Source organism: Oryzias latipes, chromosome 13, assembly GCF_002234675.1.
Source record: "Oryzias latipes chromosome 13, ASM223467v1".
NCBI lineage: Eukaryota > Metazoa > Chordata > Actinopteri > Beloniformes > Adrianichthyidae > Oryzias > Oryzias latipes.
In genome coordinates, this window is record NC_019871.2 from 25270993 (window position 1) to 25290783 (window position 19791).

The 19791-nt window shown below is 39.3% G+C and overlaps 1 protein-coding gene across 8 annotated transcripts; it reads right to left on the reverse strand.

The window, feature by feature from the left end:
* Window positions 1-4043: 4043 nt before the first annotated feature.
* On the reverse strand, window positions 4044-19220 carry LOC101175670 (SH3 domain-binding glutamic acid-rich-like protein). 8 transcript variants are annotated; one of them, XM_020708445.2, is made up of 11 exons: window positions 18951-19220; window positions 16353-16538; window positions 16106-16186; window positions 13576-13638; window positions 11245-11418; window positions 10769-10798; window positions 9429-9452; window positions 9124-9150; window positions 8183-8209; window positions 5414-5473; window positions 4044-4647 (listed from the first exon to the last, which is right to left on the reverse strand). In XM_020708445.2, exons 1-10 carry the CDS (start codon window positions 18993-18995, stop codon window positions 5456-5458), a joined length of 675 nt encoding a protein of 224 aa, XP_020564104.1. In that variant the 5' UTR covers window positions 18996-19220; the 3' UTR covers window positions 4044-4647; window positions 5414-5455. The 8 variants fall into 8 exon arrangements, with proteins under 8 accessions (XP_020564104.1, XP_020564105.1, XP_020564106.1 ...); XM_020708446.2 differs by lacking the exon at window positions 9429-9452; XM_020708447.2 differs by lacking the exon at window positions 8183-8209.
* Window positions 19221-19791: the final 571 nt, after the last annotated feature.

Genomic DNA, 19791 nt, shown 5'->3' on the forward strand with positions numbered 1-19791 from the left:
GTGCTGCAGGCGTAATCAACAAGAATCAAGTTTAATACAGATAGTAATATCCCACAACTTTCATTACCAGAGTGCTGAATTTAGTAACCCTTGTGCTATCCTAGGCACTTTAACGTTGGGAGTTGGGTCATCTAGACCCACTAGACAGTGCTCTGAACCTTTTTTCTTCAATGATTTGTGATCTTCACTGGTGTCCATGGATTACATGAAATCTTTCCACCTTTATCCACCTTTGTCATGGTAGGGAGAACACGTCAATGTAAGGGTGGAGTCATCTGAGATAGCACAAGGGTTTTAAATTAATAACATTGAATGTTGTCATCCTGTTGCTGTGAGGATTCTGCAGTTTAGTTTGGTTTTTAGTGGTGTTTTTGGTCATGTTCTGTCCTCTGTCAGTCACTCAGGTTCATGTCAATCATCCACAACTCTCTTCTATTCTGTTAATTGTCTTCAGTTGGTAGAAGTGTCTGGTTTTCAGATCTACATTGTCAGCTCATCTGCTTTTTGTGTCTCCATGGTTTTTGTCCAGTTTAGGTTTATTTCTTAAATGTTTCTGCCACCAAGCCCAGTTTCCTGCATTTTGGCTCTTACACCTTCAGTTCCTGACATCTGTATCCATTGTGATTCTTGTTTTCTATGTTTTTTTAAGGACTATTATTATTATCTTCATGTTTTTAATATTCTACTCTGTTTATTGTTGTTATTATACTCATATATTATTTTATTTTTATTGTTGTTATTTTATTATCATTTTTATTCTGATGTTTTTTACTCCAGTGTTTCCTCTTGGGGATCCATTGTTCTGGTTACTACCGGCTTGACCTGTAGGGGGTGCTGTTGCTTCAGTGCCCGTTCTCATTGGGCGGGCTGGGGTCCCGCTCTATGCTCTGACAGCCATGGAGTGGGCCCTGGGCTGCTCTGTGTTGGGCGGGCGCTGTGGTAATGACCCCCGTGGTCGGGCTGGGCCTTGGAATGAATGGATCCCCATGATATCGTTTCCTTCACAGCAGAACCAAGCCAGACCTTCTTTTAGCTGCAGTTCTTTGTTTGTTCAGGGTTCTACTGGGGGAACTTGGTGGGTGGAGAGAGTAGGAATCTGGTGAGGGTGGGGTGCTATCTGTGTGTGATTGTCCTGTATTTTCTGTTTTTAATCATTTTCATTTTTTTGTGATTATTTTATCTGTGTTTATGTCAAGCGCTCTGTGTTTTTCACTGAAATGAAAGGCGCTAGATAAATAAATAAAGTTTGAATTTGAGTTTGTGATTCACAGTCAGCTAAATTCTCTTATCCTCTAAACACAGCTTTTTTCTGTGTTTGGCAAGATTTAAATACAAAAAGATGGTAAATCTGAATAATACAGTTTTTAAAGAAGGCAATTCTAATCAGAAAATATTACAATGAACAGATATATTTAGTGTTAGACATAATTTATTAATGTTAATACAAAAAAAACAGAGGGCACTAGGACACTTTTTAATATGAGGCCTAAAAAGGCAGGTGCTCTAGCCCCCCTAGGGTCCTATGTGTGCACGTGCCTGATGTAGAATGTTGGGAAAACCCAGTGATGAGCCTTCATTCATCCAACCACATTTCAATGAGTCGCTGTCTCATCATTGTTCCACGTTTTTTTGCTGCTCATGCTTGCTTACTTCCTAATCTGTTTACATCCCATAATGCGCAGCTCCGGTGGATGTTTTGGTCTAGTTGTACTGAGCCTTTTCAGACTCAGGAAAGTCAGAGGGAATCGGAGCTCAGTCCAATTGGAAACAAACCGAGACCACCTCAAAAGACGGGTCCGAGATCTGTTCCTGGTCCCGGACCAGGGTCCGCCTGGGTGCATTCAGACTGAAAATGTGTTCTGGATTATTGGGGGAAACAAACTATGGTTCACTTTAAGGAAACCAAACGTGTCCAGTCTGACTACAACCTTGCATTCTTATATTGTCCATTCACTGCACTTTGTTGAATGATGATAATAAACGATTAACAAATATATTTTTAGAGAACATTCTTTGCTCAAAACACTTTTTTACTCCTGTCCAAAACCTCTGGGTAAACTGTTGGTAAATAGGAATGGGACTGCTTTGAAAACCCTCTGTGATTCATCACACTGCACGTCTGCATTTGTTTGTGTGCCGTGAAAACCCTGAGCTCTTTAGGTAAAACCATACCTCAGACGGAGTTAAGGATGCTGAACATCCTCCAAGGACAGACAGCTGAACATTTATGTAAATAGATGCTATTCTTTGTAAAAACTTTTAAATAGGTATATAAATGGACACATAAAGTGTGGTGTGAAGACTACTGTCTGTGTAAAAGTATTTTATACTATCTTCACTGACAGGCTGCACTTGGCTGATCAGCTCACACTGCCATTAAAAATTGATGATGCATCATAAAGTGAAAAATGATGCAATAATGCCTGTACAGCAGCCTAAAGCCAGCATGTAGCAAAAACATGATAGGTTTATTTAAAAGCTGGTGTGACGCAACTGTAAATATCCCACATTCCTCTTATAAACTTGAATTATTTTATAGTGAGTCTTATAATAATTCAGTTTTTGTTAAATTATAGTTGGGGTTTGAACTCCTTGGTAATTGGAGAAAAAAAACATTCATTATTCTACTTTTGATAGACTTTGTCTGTTTTCTTCCTTCACTTCTGAAATGCTCTGTTTTTTCCCTTTTAAGTGTTTACTTCTCAGTTGAGTCCCCCAATATTTGTTTACCGGCCTCAGTGCTAACAATGGAGAAAATAAGTATTTGATCCTTTGGGGCCAGTTGTTGAAAAAGTTTAATCTGGATCAAAATGATCCGGATTTGGAAATCACATTTTTTCCTATGCAGGATCAGGTAATCCGTCTTACTTTTATGCCGGTTTTTCAAAGCAACATTGGACTGGATCACCCTGATCCAGATACACAGTTTTCAAGATTACCAAATCCAGATTACCTGTGCTCTAAATGGGAGAACATATCACAAGACGGGCTACCAGCTATGTAAAGAACAGGTAGAAGAGCCAACATGGGGTCACTGTAAGAGTTTGTTATTCTGAGACAAAACACAAAAATAACATCCACTTCCATTCATAATTTCTTTTATGACCCCTCATCTGAGTCACAAAAAATAAAAAATAAAAAATACATTAACAAATACATTGTGGATATTTTGAAAACGTCTTAGATAAAATGGCTAAATGTCCAATAGTTAACAAAATAAAGAATGTTTAGGGAGTTTTTTAATCTGAGGAGGAGAGACCAGCATTTCCAAGCTCTGCTTTTAGGAGGCTGATCTGCAGTTCTACTTTGGTTGTTTTTACTGAATAGCTTAACTGGTAGCCTATGTCTACTGTATCTACTTCATCACTGTTACAAAGGTTACACAAGTCAAGTGCAAAATATAAATAAAAGTATAAACACTACATGAAACAAATGTATTATTTGACCAATTTTAAAGTTTTTCTACATTTTCCTCCTGGAATCCACCTTTAAATCCTACCCCCTGTTGGGATCAGGATAATCCAGTTTTTTTGGATCAAAGTTATCCAAATCCTACTGACAAGTTTTGAACAACACAAACTGAAGGTTTGATCCAGATTAGAACTAGGATTGGATTCTGTGATCTAATCTGATTTCAGATTCCTTCTTTCCCTTTTGAACAACCCATTTTCAAGATTTGATCCAATCCGATCACCAAAATCCGATCAGCTTACCTTTGAACAATTGGCCCTTGCTGATTTTCTAAGCTTGCCCACACCTGTCTCCTAATGGTGGGTTCATTTACAGAGTGAGAGTTAGAAAATCACATAGAAATATAAAAAAATAATTGTTTTAACTGTATTTGCATTTTAATTGAGGGAAATAAGTATTTGAACCATCTTGCCAGCAAGACGTAGTACTTGGTGGCAAAACCCTATTTAGGCTTTTTAGGTGGGCAAACCTACAAAATCAGAAGGGGATCAATTATTCCGTCTACTGTAAATACCACAGAATCACTTAAAAATACACAATCAGTATGAGCTTAAAATAAAAACCATTTGGAATCTGTTTTTATGTCTGCTTTATTTCAGTTACAGCCCTGTTTCAGTCTTTGTTCAACAAAGTGCAATTTTTCAGACAGCAGCACTGGACTTGTAGTAAGGTAGTTCTCAATATCACAGCAAGAGCTTCTCTCCTTTCTCCAGAGGCTGTTATAGTTGGCATTTCTACATTCAGCTGATAAAAGGAGTCCGCGAGGCACCACGGTGGTGTAAAACAGCAGAACTGTAACCAGAGCGAGTACTGTAGTCAGGAGCCACAGGCTAAGCTATTTCAGTGCATGACTTTTTTTTTTTTTTTGAAAAGGTCACTCCCTCTTTGTGTTAGAAAACTAGGTTTTCTAGAAGAGAAAAACCCTGCAAGATGTGTTTAAATGCGACTGTGCCTTTTTACAAAAAACTACGCTACACCATTTTTGGATCAGGTCCTAAAGCATACAATATAAAAATAGTCAAAAAGGGGACAGTGGTGGGTCAAATTAGGACTTCAAGCACATGGCCAGCGGTTTCCAGACGTGTCCAGCGCAGCATCAGGGCGGAGCTGTCCATTGGTTTGGGGGGGGTCACGAGGCTGGGGTTATGAAGAGGTGGAGCGGGGAGATGCTTCAAGCTGCAAAACAAGACAAGCAGATGAAACAAAAAAAAAAAAAAAAGATGTCACATATTTTCCAGCTGTCTGAGGCAGCCACTACCACCACCTCAGTGCCTGCGCCACCAAGCGCGCCCACTCCTCCTCAGGCACATCTGAAAGCTCACTTAGCAGCTTCTTCTAACCAGCCGTGACAGGAATTTGCCGGGGCCAGAAGAAAGATAACAGAAAAGGACAGTGGCTTTGCCATCGCCTCAAATCCGGTGTCCTAAGTTGTCCTGCAGCAGGACTGGGATGCCATGACACACTGGGATGAACTAAAGGACAGGCTTTCTACAGGGGGAGCCAGAGGAACTGTAAATGTGATGCATTATTTGTACCTCTACTGTTGCACCTAAAAGGGTAAGTCAGCAGTAAACAAAATGCCCATTCAAACACTAAGGTGAAGCAAGGTGAGTTTGAGTATGGGCACCTAAATATAATCCTAAGGTAGAGTCTCTTTAATGCAACCAAAGAATAGCCCTTCCTCTCAGGTAATTTGTGAATCCAGCTGTTCTGACAGGATAAGTAATTGTGCTTTTTTTGCACTTGTTTTTGATTTGACAGTAAGGTCAAGCAGGGAAATGAAAGGGACACAACAGAACAGTGAAAACAGATTTACCTCTGAAAGGAACCTGGTTGCATGAATTATAAAATGCACTGAAAGTTGGCCTACAAAATGTTTTACTGCCCTCTAGTGGTAAAACAGCAGCACTGCTGAACGAAAAGTCCCTTTCATGGGTTTTACCTGGACAGTAGTCAGTTTTCATCTTCAACCAAGATTCTTAAACTACTCCGCCTCGTCCTCCTGTAAAAAAATAATAATAATAATAATGTGAAATGTAAATAATATAATAATGATACAGTGGGGAAAAATGCAGAATGCACAGATGCTGTTATCATTTTTCAACACAACTTTCACAAATGGTTTTGTCTTCAAGTCAGTTTGTTAAGTCCACTGCAGAAAACTAACTGTGTTTAACAGAAGGAGGTACAGTCGTCTCCTTGGAGTCTGTAGACTGAAGCAATGAGAGAAAGCTGAGATTTCTCCACATATGACAATTTGGACACACAAACCGAGGTTTCCATGTACTGTACCAAACACTGAAGTGCTATTTTTCTTTCTCCTCCATTGAAAGAAGAAAGGCGTGAGCTGGTGTAAAGGAGGCTGTTGGTGTGTGAGGAGGGAGATGGTTAAAAATGGCAAAGGAGTAATGTGAGAAAGGGGAGGCTTTGGCTGTGGGAGCAGGGTTACAACTAATGACGGGCAGCTCTTTCAGATGATGTGTGCGCTTTAGATGGTGAGAGAAAAACTAGGTTTCCCTAGAAAGTTTTTATGAAATGCATCTAGGAATCAGATAGACATGATAAGACAACTTTAATATTAACCTTTTTCATTAACTCACTTAGCTGAAAATTGTGTTTTTAGTGTTCTTATCATGTTCTTGTGGCATTTTCCTGATGATGGAGCACACATACAGTGAAGGAAATAAACATTTGAGCTCTTGCCGATTATATACGGTAAGTTTGCCCACTTAAGAAGAAACTGACTGTCACCTTAATGGTTTTTTTGAACAGTGAGAAAAGACAATACTTTTACATAAATGTATTTGCATTTCATTGAGGGAGTATTTGATCCTTCTTGCCGGATAAATGTAGTACTTAGTGGCAAACACCTTTACTAGCAAGCACAGAAGTCAGATATTTCTTGTGGTTAATGAGCAAGTTTCTGCACATATCAGGCAGAATTTCAGTCCATTCTTTTTGCAAATGACTTCTAAATCACGGCAACTCTGAGTTTTAGATTTCTCCACAAGTTTTCTATGGGATTGAGGTCCAGAGACTGGCTGCAGCACTCTATGACCTGGATGTGCCTGTTCTTCAGCCGTTCCTTGGTTGTCTTGGCTGTTGGTTTTGGGTCATTGTTCTGTTGGCAGACCTACACACCATCCATTTTAAGCCTCCGTTCAGAAGGAAGGAGGTTCTCACACAGGATGTACATGGCTCCACACGGTGAAGTAGCCCTATGCAACCCCCATCCCAAAAGCATAATACCTCCACCTCCATGCTTGATGGTGGGGATGGTGTTCTTAGGGTCTTAACCAGAATTTCTCTGTTTTGGAGCCTCAGACCTGAAGGGGGTGAAGCAGACACCACCAGTTGTCTCCTTCACCCCCAGCTTCACCCCCAGCTTCTTACTGATGGTTTTTTAGTCCATTCTGGTCTTGTGCAGGTCTACAATCTTCTCCCTTATATCACCTGAAAGTCTTTAGTCTTTTCCATGTTGAAGAGTTTGGAGTTTGACTGATGGACTGATTCTGTGGACAGGTGTCTTTTTCTACATGTAATAAGTTTAAACAGGTGTCTTCAGTTCATTTGACGGGTAATTATGAGAGTCTCTGGTCTGTGTGAAGCAGAACACTTAGTGGTTACTATGGGATCAAATTTCCCTCAATGAAATGCAAATAAACGTTTATACATTCTTTAAAGTTGATTTCCTGATTCTCTTTGTGATTTTCTCTCACTGTTTAAACGAATCTGCCATTAAGATGACAGGGAGACTGTCAATTTCTTTTTATGTGGGTAAACTTATAAAATCAGCAATAGATCAAATATTTCCTCCCCTGTATTAAGAAATTTAAGCTCAAAATTACATTTCTGATTTTTTTTTTTTATTCAAATTGTACATCAGACAAAAAAATGCTGTAAAAAAAAAAGCAATTTGTGATGTAGATTAGAACATACGCTGGGAGGACCACAAACTCCCTGCTCTGAGGTCTCAGCAATGGGATGGGGAAGGGGGCGGTGTTGCTCTACGCCAACAGTCCCATCCACAACTCAGAGGTGAAAAACTACTGCTGGCATAATCATATTTAAAAGACCACTGGGAAGACTTAAAAAATAGATCAAAAGATGATTAGAGTGGAACTTTAAGTTATACCACAACAACTTAGAAGCACAAAATACAGCTTTTATGAACAAACACTCATAGCATCACACCTATAAGTGTCACTTCCTGAGACATTTCCAAATATAAAAACTGTTCTTTGTCCACATGTTGCGCAATAAAATGATGTGCTTCCTCCTTCAAACCTTGTCACATCAATTTCCATTCCCCTTCGCTCCTAGTGCTCTCGGCAAAGACAAACACAAGCGCCGACTTTTTACTAAAATAAGAAAAAGACAAGGCGCCCATGTCAAGTCCAGTGAACCTACATGCCCTTCCATGCAACATAGCGGAACAAACCAACTCCAAGTTCTGTTCATGTCCTCCAAGTACATGAACAAAGTTTTCCCCCTGCTCCAGTGGCAGCAGAACAGTGAAAATGTCTTGGCAGATGTGGAAAACGTCCATGTGCTTAAAGTTCACTTCAGTGCTGAACGATCACAATGTGCATGGGACGGCATGACATGTGGCGACCAGTATCATGTTTTGTCATCATGCTCAAAATCCCAGTCCTAGTAGGGGTCACACCATTCCAAAGACAGACAGAGCTCGTCCAGTCCGAACATATACCTCTTGCTCCTCTGCGTCCTCCTCTTCCTGAATGGGAAATAAAGTCAGGGGGGTGTTGGGTTCAGGTTTATCTTCACAGCTGCTATCATTGCTGTCACCATTCTAATTCCAGCATTTAATTCAAATGTAGTCATCATGCTGCACACCATTAGGCACCTTGGAAAAAACTGAAACGTAGCATGCAGCACAAGGAAAGAGAAAGGAAAGGGAAGAACATCTGATGTCTACGGAGCCTAAAAGATTGAAGAGGCCACAAACAAAGCAGCTACCTCACTGCCTTGGTCCTGGAAAAAAAGAGGGTGCAAAGACAAAACAACGGTGGGGGGCAAAGCCAGCGGCAGAAGCTCAGGCAGAGGTTGGAATGTGTCAAAGAGATGAAAGCCCTTTCACAGAGCTCTTACAAAGCTGCTCTCTTCTGTGAACTGACGATGGTTTGGACTTAATAGATTTCATTCTGTGTTTTGGTGGAATTTCTTGTTTTGTTTTGGGAATGCCGTGTGAAAAGCCGGCCGAGCGAAATCTGCAACCCTGGAAATTCTTTGGAGAGCACATCTTGTTTCCTGATAGGCAAAACTCTGGGTAAACAGAAGCTTCAAAAGCTCTCTGTTGTTGCTGTAGGGCCGGCAGAGAAAACGAAATGAAATGAGTTAACATTACAGGGATGCACTATCATGTGAGCACTGTCATTACAAGAAAATATCAAAATTCGGGAGGTCAAATTTGGCAATTACTGGAGTTATATAAGGCGGCTAGATGTCAGATTTGTTCCACAAATACTGCAGACCGTCATGTGCAGATGGCTATGAAACAATCTAAAGGAATGCTTCACAATAGGTTGCAAACATTCCAAAATATGATAACTGCAAGGGATAGATAACTGGAGAAAAGCAGGCAAACTCAGAGGGCTTGAGGCAAGAATAAAAATACCACAAATCTACTACCTCAAGCTGCTGAAGCTCTTCCTCCTCCTAGAAGCAAAAACAAATAGCCGGTCAGCAGGCTGCAATGGGGAGCAAAAGAGCACCACAAGCATGGGCTACACCGCTACATATCCAGCAAATACGTGAGGATGTCGTGAGGCTGTTACAGCTGGGAAGGAATGAAGATGTTAGCTGAAAAAGAGGGAATTAAAGAGAGCTGATGGGGAGGGTGAGAATGGCTGAATGAAGAGATTTGACATGAGAACAGCAGACCAAAGCCTCCATCAAACTCTCAATGCTGTTTAGGAGCTGGAGATGACCGTTACCTCGGACTGCAAATCCTCTCGTTCCTGGAGGGAGCAAAGCAACAAGACATGGACAACAGCGCTAAGAAAAAGGGTTCGAAACCCACGAAATGTGTGCATGTTGGAAAGAACAGACGATGACACTGATGGGCGCAGTGAAACACAAACAAGGCCAGTTCGGGGGGCTAAATAAAACATTTCATTGAGCAGAAAGTCAATTCTTTTTGTGACTTTCTCATCTGAAACATGTGACCCCTCATACGATAAAACCACAGGATTCTGCACAAATTAAAACACTACCTGACAGCTCTTAGGAGGCATGAACAGCATCAAAGATAAAATAGGTCCCCACTTGGGTTAAAGCGTGATTCACTGTGGTGTATTTTTACTGTTGAGAAATACCTTCAGTGAGGTTTTTCATACCCGTATAGAGCTACAGTATCTCAGCAGGCCATGAACTTTGAATGCAACGCTTTTAAAATAGAGACTATGTCTTATATTTAAGGGGAATGTTTTAAATTTAGCATATGTTTTGTGCAAAAATGATTTAACCCCGGAGAACCCAAGAACGATTTAACAACTTTTTTTTCTTCATTTTGGGTTGCAGTAAGTACAGCAGCCAATAAAAAAATAAAATACAACAAAATACAGCAACCAAATTTGACACAGTGGGTCCTACAGGGTTATAAAGCATGTTTCATTAAAAATGTGATCATAATGTTCCGGTAGGTGCAAATAAATGCTGATGTTAGCTGTGGGTTGCTTTTGTCAAAGACATGATGTAATGCTGGAGGATTTCCTTTATTTATTTGTCTATATTGACAAGATTTTCTGCTTTTTGAAATAACTGAATAGAATTGTATTACAGAATTGAGGTTCAAATGTCAACAACATAAGAATAACAACATAAAACATGCAGAGGAATTAAAATACCAATAAAACATTTATTACAAACCTCTGCAAAATAGGTTTGCAAAATTTTAAAACTAAATTAGGAAATAAGGTCAGGATTTCCTTCTTGCAACAAGGTCAGCTTTCTACGGTGGACCAGGCCCCACATTTGCATGGTTTGAAAAAAGGAAAGGGTAGCTGCTTGACATCCCATAATATCTGGCTATTCAGCTGATTTGACTTTAGGGAGTTCGGTGGCCTAAAGGGGGATGGGTGCTAACATTCAAGTTTGAATACAAAAGGCAACACAACGTTTTTTTACACTAAATTCAATGATACATAACGGTTCTCTAAACAGAGCATGCATAGCTGTTATGTGACACTTTTAGTTTACCAAAAGAAAAAGAACAAATAATGGAACATTTAGTGAATGAACAAAGTCTGGAACCTTAAATGAATGAAGTGCTTACCTGATCTTCCTCCTCCTCTGCTTGTGCCTCCTAACAGACGAGAAAAGGTCCAATTAGAAAGAGTAGATGTTCATGAGCCATAGACCCATCCACACAGAATTCCAGGACAGTTCAAGGTTAAATGTGGTTTATTGCATCAGAAAGAGATATTATTGTAAAAAGAAAAAGAAACTGAACATTTGTAATAAAACCAGAACAGTCCATGTTCATGCAGTCATAGAAAGCAATAAAGAAATGGAAATATCTGAAAACTGTTTGGAAACAGTAAAAAGGTTTGTTAGTCATTCCAGCACGAGAGTCTAGGAAAGGTGACCTGGAAACAGCAAAACCTTTAAAAGAAAATGTTAAAGTGAAATTGGAAATGTGTTAAAGAAAAGAAAAGAAAGAGTGCTATGTAAGTCCAAAAAAGAAAAACATTTGACGTTTCTCATGAAGTTAGGCCGTCGTTATGCTGTAAAAACGGCGTCTTCTGTGACCTCATTATGGTCTTCTTCCCCCTCAGCCTCTTCCTCATCCTCCTCTTCTGCAGGGGGCGTGTCTCCTTCCGTCTCCTCATCATCTGCCTGACCACTCTCACCTTCTGCCTGTCCTTCCTCCTCCTCCTCCTCCTCTCTGTGTGAACCCCCGTTCCGCTCCTCCACAGGAACCTCCTTGTGAGGTGGAAACAACAACGTGCCATCAAAAAAGACCAGCATTGCACCTTAAATAAAAACGTGATGTGTTGGCAGCTGAAAGATGGTCAGCTCAGCTGTTAGATGACGTTAGGAACATGGAAGAGAAGGAGTTAGTCTTGAAGTCGTCCATTTGAGTCAAATGAAGAACCTTAAAGAACAGATGGAGACGGTTTCCTAAATAAACCAGGAGTTTGGCGTGACATGATGAAAACAAAAATTACATTTCATTTCCACTATGGGATTTATTGAAATTTACTGTATGTACAATAAAACAGATGTTTCTCATATGGAACTAGTCTACTTGACAGATTATTACAAAAAGCAGGGATTTACGGAGCCCGAGACCTGACAAGGCTAAAAAAATAAAGTAATTCGTTCTGACTAAATAATTGTGACCTTTCACACACCCCGTGTTTTTAACCAGAAATAAACGTAAATGCTTCTGGTTATGGTCCAGGGAGGCAGCCAGCTCAGGCCTCCTAAATCGTATGATATTTTTCCTATTTTTATCATGACAAAAATAAATGGATCCCCTAGTTTGATTCTTGTTTTCATTTTTCCCCCTCGTTAATGTGGGTCACAGAGACACAGGAGTATCGACCCAAAGCGGCTTTTGCAACAGGACGGCGTGAGTACCCGGGTGTGAATGAACCTAGACATGGAGAAGTGATTACCGATGCTTTTGTAGAGCTTTTTAAAATACAAAAATCCGACCTTTAAACATCCTCCGTGTCTTCCATGCATTGTCATGAGACATACACAGACAGAAATGTGAAAGAATCTGCTGTAAATCCAAGTATTGCTCATATCGGTGTTTATGAATGACTTGAATTAAATAATAATAACGTGAATTATTATGTCGTGGGAATAAATTAATTATTATTTTACTAATGTCAGGTCAAGGGCCCTGTAGAGATGTGTTAATAGTTAGAGGAAAGATACTGAAAATGAGGAAAAGTAACACATTTATGAGGTGTAACCTTAAGGGTAAAAACAGTGCATCGTATTTAAATTTTACCGTAAAGGCCCGTACACACCGGGACGAATATTCGCCAGGCGTTATTCGCCAGCGTTTTTCGCCACGTCTTTTGTGTTCACACCCAGGCGATTTTCGCTGACGATGAGCCGAGCGAACATGCAATTTCCTTCCCTGACATTAGATGGCGCTTAATGTAAACAGAAATACTCCTGTACACAAGGTGGCGCTGCGCAACTTTACGATTCTTAAAGTCGCTTTTCACTCAGAAGAAGAGAGCAAGTATTTACGCGCTTGTCAGAATCATACAATGAAAACATGAATATTTCAAGCATCAGTAGCTCCGACTGGTACTTGGTAAGGGGATATTTAAGAATGTAGACGCTACTTGGCGTCTATCTTCTTCGCTGGTATGTGTGCTCAGCAAGGCAGTTTTGTGTTTGAGCACCCCCAAGTTGTGTTTTACTGTAACTTCAGAAGCTCCAGACACGTGTGCAAAAGCGCCATTCTCATTGGTCGAATAGATTTCGACGCGACGCGTCGAAAAAAAAAAACGAACCCGGGGCGTTTTTTTTTTTTGACGCTTTGGCGTTTTTTCGCCTCGGTGTGCACACTCACATTGGTGCCCTTTGTTTAGTCACGAGGCGTTAAACGTTGGCGAAAATCGCCGGCGAAATTCGTCCCGGTGTGAACAGGCCTTTAGTCAGTGAGACTTTTTGCTAAAAATTCTTTTTTTTTTACTGAATATTTTGCTACTAGCTATAACATCTAACGCAGAAAAAGCTTTTTTGAGTTTTGCAGCAAATATAAAGTGTTCACAGTGGTTAAGCAGGTCTTGTTGAGAATCTTTTAAAAGAAAAGCAAAAAAGTGTGTCAAATCAGAAAGTAAATAAATAATCTCTAGAACAGTCGCTGATAAAGGAATGTTAGTTCAGACAAAAAGCAAACCAGAGGTTCATCTGAGGTGAAGTTTTTATGCAGAGACAAGATTAGTGAGGGGAGGATGTTTGGCCACCATATGGAGAAATTAAGAGTTTGATTCAAGCCACCAGTTTAGGATGAACGAGTGAGGAGGCCAGGGGATGAGAAAGAAAAGAGGTAGAGGAGAAGTTAAAAGAATAAAGCATGATGGGAGATAAAAGGGACATTGGCATTACTGCTGCGTCGTCTGGATGTTCTTCCAGAGTTCCGTTGAGCTCCTTGTCAGCCTGCTCTGCTTCCTGCATCGAGGAAACCATGAAGCTTAACACACATTAAAATAAATACACTTTCAGAAAACATGAAATGCTGCTAATCCTTTGTAATGCTGTGTTTTACAGAATAAAATAACAAACAGAAGTGTGTACTATTGTATTTAACACAGAGAAAAACTACAAAAACGTTTATGTGAATTTTTTGGCCCAGAGAAAGAAACCCTGTTGAATATTCCAGTTTTAAAAAATGATCCAAACGTTGATATTTGTTCATCCTCCTAATGAAAATACATCCAAAAATGTGCTCCTTTTTTCAGGGAATCAATAAATATTTTTGGAATTCTTGTGATGATCTGAGTCTTCTCTGGGTTTAAGAGCCAGTGAAGATAACTGTTGATTTTGAAAACCACAGCAGTATAAAGAGGTGATGAAATGGTACAGTCCAGCCAGCTGTTACAGTGCATGTAAAATCCATTGACTGGACATAAGAACTGGACATCACCCATGGCAAATGGCTCACTTCTGGTACCACCCAAATGAAGTCAATTCAGCTGCCATCTTTTGCAATACAGACCCCGCCGCCATGTTGGAGCCAGATGTTGTCAGTAAGGAGCGGCAGGTCCAAGTGGGTCTGAGTCTACGTTTCTATGGCATCACAAGATTGAGCATTTTGGAAGGCCACGCCCCCACCATTTGAAAGTGGTCCAAACGAAATCTGTCTCTCAAACATTTTAAATGTCCAAGATGAGTCCACATACTTTTATTGAGGCAGTTTTTAACTTGAATAACTTTAACTACAGGAAAAAATATATCATCAAAATATAATAAAATCGGCAAGAACATGTTTTAAATAACAATGTCAGAGCAAAAATGTTTATTCTGACAAGCACAATAGATGTTTGTTCTCAATAGAAGTCTGTGGCTGTGTCCAAATTCCTGCCCTAACCCCTAACTACAAAATAATTATATAGTGCTGGACTATCTAGTGCCCTGGATTTATAAAGCACTTTGGACTCCATGCTTACTACCTTTTTTTTCTTTCTAAAGGGCGATTATGACGTCATCGATTTCACAAAGTTAAAATCTAATTGATTGCGATGATCATTTATGAATCCACTGAGTTCTGAAGAGGAAAACGTTGATGGTTTATTAAGAAATACATTTAAATACAATTCTTTGGCAAAAAGTGTTGAGACGCAATGCACTGTGGTCCATATTCGCCAATCTAGTGAGCATCGATGCACACTGGTTTTTTGCAGGAACTTCTGGGAAATTTCTAGGGCACTCATTTTGGAATTGTGATTCGCACAGCACTGCAAAATGGTGAACGCAGTAGTAGAGGAATTCGGACATAGCCTATGAAATTTTGGCTTTTTGGATCCAGCGAGCACTTCCTGTTTGGAACACAAGGGGGGAGGGGTCACTCAGTCCAGGTCTCATATGCAGTCTATGGCAAAATCTAATACAGCAGCTGTGCCACAACTCAAACAGGGTCATGGCTTAATTGTTTTTTATCATTAAAACAACGATATGTGAAGATGACATCATTTATTTTATCTACTGCTGAAAACATGGCAGATTCAGAGTCATTAGGGGGTTCATTATGCTATAAAAGGGGGTTGTTGTTTTTTGTTTTACAAAAAATGCACTGATTCTTTAAATAATTAGGATCACCTTTCAATGTCTTGCAACATTCCTCCAAAAAAACACTCTTTGTAAATAAATGGTACATTTATCCATTTTCTCAATATTTTACCCCAAAAAAATAATAAATAATTAAGAACTAATTTTATATCTAACTTTAGAAGCCCTGGGTTTACTTTGCTTTGAAAATGGGTTCAGTTCAGTTTTACACATTGGTCTGTGCAGAGAGGTACAGGTGTTCCCAATTTATGATGACCCTTCTCTTTATTAGCAATAATGAAAAAACTACAACAGCTATCATTTAAAAGGCCTATATCTTGCTTTTCTTAAGCCTTTCAGAGTAAACTAAATCCATTTTTTAGTTCTTTCTTATTTTTGTGTTTTTTTTAACATGTTAGCCATTCCGTTTGTGTGTTTAGGTTTTAATCATGGACACCAGGATTCAGACAGATTTGTTATAGGGCAGAAAAATTAGTTTTTGATGTATATTTCTCTATTTTTTACTTTTCTTCGTGAACATCTTAGTTCTTACAAAGGACTTCTTACTTTTTAATAAAAGCATGGGAGTTACATTCTTTTAGATACTATTTCTGCAGGTGTAGCACTTAACGCACAGACAAAATCATGTTTTGCATGTAAAAAAATAACTCTGATGAGTATCTTAAAATTATTTCTACAGGCTTACAAAAACATGCTGGTTTGCTTAAATACTCAAAATTTAACCAACAAAATATGATCTATGACAAACTAAAGACACATTAGTTATCAAACCACAACTGAAAAACGGCAATTTATTAAAAGTACTTTTTTATGTGTTTCTTTTTTTTTACAAGAAGAAATTAACTCCAACCTTTGACCCAGGTGGGGGAGGCAGGCCTAGAAAGGTGTACACTGCGTTGTCTTCTTTAGCATCAAAGAAGGTGTCATAATCCTGCATCAAACAGAAAGGAGCCACCTTCAAAAACAAACTTCTGCAGATGATTCACCATCAAGAACATTTGCCTCTGAAGCCAAATCCTCTGGAATGGTTTGATGACCCCGGAGCAGATCACGGGCCAATAAAAGCAGCCGCTTGTTATGCCTGCATCCATGCTCACCCCACAGTAGCTCTCTTCATTAAAAATTTGAGGAGGGAGGGGGATGCCGTTGGGAGGCTTTTTCTCCTCTGGGACATTTTGCCTCATCCACATGCGGTTCTGTTCATTGCAGGCGATGTCCAGCTCTGTGTAATCCACCTTCAGAGCGTCCAAGAATGAAACCACATCTTGCTGTTTCTTCTTGATCTGTTGGACAGTATGCAGGTATTATATCTCACGTGCATAGTATAATATGCAGTAAAATGTAATGCACGATTGTACAGGCCTAACAGCAGTTAAGAATGAAAAATAATGAGAGTCAGACATTTTAATGACATATGTAATTTAAGGTCACAATTCTACTTTCTTAGTCTTTTCCAAATGGCCTATTCACTTTAACATTGACCTTTTCATGTTTTTATATATTTTTTATTTAATTGTGTATTTATTGAAATTGTTGTTGTTGTTTTAACTGTTTATTGTATTTTATACTGTATACATGCTGTGCAGCAACCTTGAGTGCCCAGAAAGGCGCCTTATAAATAAAATGTATTATTATTATTATTATTATTTCCCTAATGTTTAAAGGGCCTATATCATGCTATTCTTAAGCCTTCCATACTAAACAATATCTATGTACATGATGAATACATCAATTTAATTCATTTTATTTATATAGCCCAATATTACAACAAAAGTTGTCTCAATGGGCTTTATGACGGTAATTGTATAATAAACATGAACTCATAAAGAACATGAAGTCTAAGAATTCAAAAGGTAATTGCTAAAAGAAAATACAGACTAAGCTAAACTGGGCATCCCTGCCCATTACCTTTGACACACAAAAGAACACATTTTTTATTCAATCTTAGTTATTTTCCTGAGTTCTTTTCCAACCCAAAAAAAGACGCCTTGATCTCTGAGGCACCGGCTTTCACTCTGTGTGGGTGACGCCCATTTCATGAAGTCAACCTAGAGGAAAACGAACAACATCCGAACTTTTGCAAAGATGGACGTTCGTATCATGCGTGTAAAAGGAAAGCGTTTTCGCCAAATGCCGCTAGCTCCATGGAGAAGAGCGCAGACTCTTCCTGGAAGGGGCGGTTCCTCACTTATCTATGTCACAGTGTGAGAACCCGCTCGTTTGTGTGGATTGGGAGGGGCTGGGGCTCAGACAGCAGGTTTTTAGAGGAATAATCAGAAATTCATGAACGGATCAAAATACCGATTTAGGATTGTTTATAGTGAGGAATGAACATTATAAAAGACTTAAAAGCTTAAAAAATGATTTTGCATGATATAGATCCTTTATGGACAACAACAAAGTATTTTTGCCATCCTTTTCCAACTTTGAACACCTCCCCTTCTAAAATCCTAAAACAACACTGCTGTACTTCACCAATGTCACACACAACCTGCATTTGTAAGATTTTTTTAATTTTAATTTTAGGCAATTTAATATTTTGGAGTCTAGATTAACGTAATAGCTCTTTGATTCACTTGATTTAAATTTATTTTAAAATTAAATTTACTTTTTAATCTTTGTAGTTGTTTTTTTTGTTTGTTTCCCCCCAACATTAACCAAATTATTTTCAAGCGTAAAATACTAACTATAATTTAGAAGATAACCCAGCCAAATGGGTCCAGTTTAAGTAGTGATCACAAAAGTAATTTGTTTATTTTATTTATCTTGCGGTTAAAATTTTAGACAAAATAATATGTTGTCAATTTTATAAGAGAACAATAAAACTGTGAAAAGTTACAAAAGTTTAGAAATACTTTCCAGTATTAGTGTAAAGCTGAAAAATCACATTTTTAAGTAGAGTGCTATGCACAGGCGTAAAGACCTTTTAAAAATGACATCCTATTGTTGAATTACTTTTAAAGAATAAAATCTGACCTTAATTTTAAAATAGTTTAAAAAAAAACTGTCAGCTCCTTTTAGACACATGTTTTCTTATTTCTTTGATTTGGGGTTTAAACATAAGCCACATAATGTATGTTCAACGCAAATAGGATGTTTTGGTGCAGATCATAATTAAAAGAAACCGCACAGCAATAATGAGTAATGAGACTGTTAATTGAATCCAACGTTATTAGTCGTGACTAGAGTTCATTTATCTGGACAGATTGTGTTAAGGACCAGAATGCAAACAAGTCTAGTCTATTGGTGGTGAAACAGGCCTGTGAGCTGGGCCAACAAGCCAGCTCTGCTGACCAGCGGGGTTTGCCTAAAGTAGATCCGGGGGGTGGCTTTACCCTCCCCTGTGCAGCAGATCCCCATACGCACGGTCAGGAACTTGCCTTAACATAAATGAAATTGAAATTCCATGTTCCCTGTGAGAGTAAAACGTTGTGTACTACCATTTCTGTCTGGGACCCCCTAAGTGGAATTCCTTTGTTTGGAAAAGTTGAGGAGCCCCCTGTTCAGGAAAGCTCCACTCAATCGGATTGATTGATCCGAGACGTGAATAAACAGAGCGATTACGCACAGGTAACGATCCAAAAAGCCTTTGCGCGTCACTTTAGCACGAATTTAAGTTTAACCTGAAATAACAGAACAGAACTAACAGAAAGTTCGCTCTAAAGGTCGATTTCCATCAGTGACCGAAAGCTTACCGCCGTGGATCCAGAGGAGGAGGCGAGGAAAACTTTGATGACCATTTCGTTACGATATGTGGTTAAAAATGCAACAAAAGGGGGTCTTATGGGCGCGGGCGGTTTCCTCTATTATTAGAGCGCTCCCAGGACGAACTCGAAGACATGGCCCGAGATCACGCACACACGCGCGCACGCCGCTGCGGTTATTTTTGGTAAGGGGTGCAGCCATGCGCAGATTGGCAACTTCAGCTGCATGCAGAGAAGCTGCTCCATCTCCTTCCCGGGAGGACAGAAATAGCACCAGGACTGTGCAGCAGGGACGTGCAGAGACCTGTGGAGGAGCGGGGGCTGAAATTAAAAAAAAAAGGGGGCACGGGGAACACAAATGTAATTACTTACCAAAACAAATTTTAGGATAACAGACTGTTATATAGCAGCTGTGGTGGTGAACAGGGGTTCCATAATATTTTCTATGTTCTTGTTATTATGAATTTAATGGATTCTATATTTGCATGTATATTGTATTGCAGAAATATGCTTGATTCCTGCCTATAGTAGCAGATAATATGTGCCAAGGTCACCAGTAGGCCTGTTTTTGACTTGTGGTCTCTGTTTTCTTTCTGTACTGACTTTTTGACTTGTGGTCTCTGTTTTCTTTCTGTACTGTAGTGTTTATGGAGCCACAACACCTGCAATGTAGACTAGACAAAAACACACCATTCTAATGACGTATTTTGTAAAAAAAAAAAAGCCTTTTTGCCTTGAGGACGGAGAGAGCGGACAGCCACAAAGCCTAACAGGTCGTGTTTCTCCACCTCTCCCCTTTTGCAAAAGGTCTAAAAAATTCATGCAAACTCTT

Bases quoted from the DNA above. Each gene is read 5' to 3' on its own strand.
- LOC101175670 (XM_020708443.2), bottom strand. From the start codon at position 18,995: ATGGTCATCAAAGTTTTCCTCGCCTCCTCCTCTGGATCCACGGCG. The intron at 16,539-18,950 runs GTAAGCTTTCGG...ACTGTCCAACAG, and splicing joins CCTCCTCTGGATCCACGGCG to ATCAAGAAGAAACAGCAAGA. The intron at 16,187-16,352 runs GTGAGCATGGAT...TGTTTGATGCAG, and splicing joins ATGAAGAGAGCTACTGTGGG to GATTATGACACCTTCTTTGA.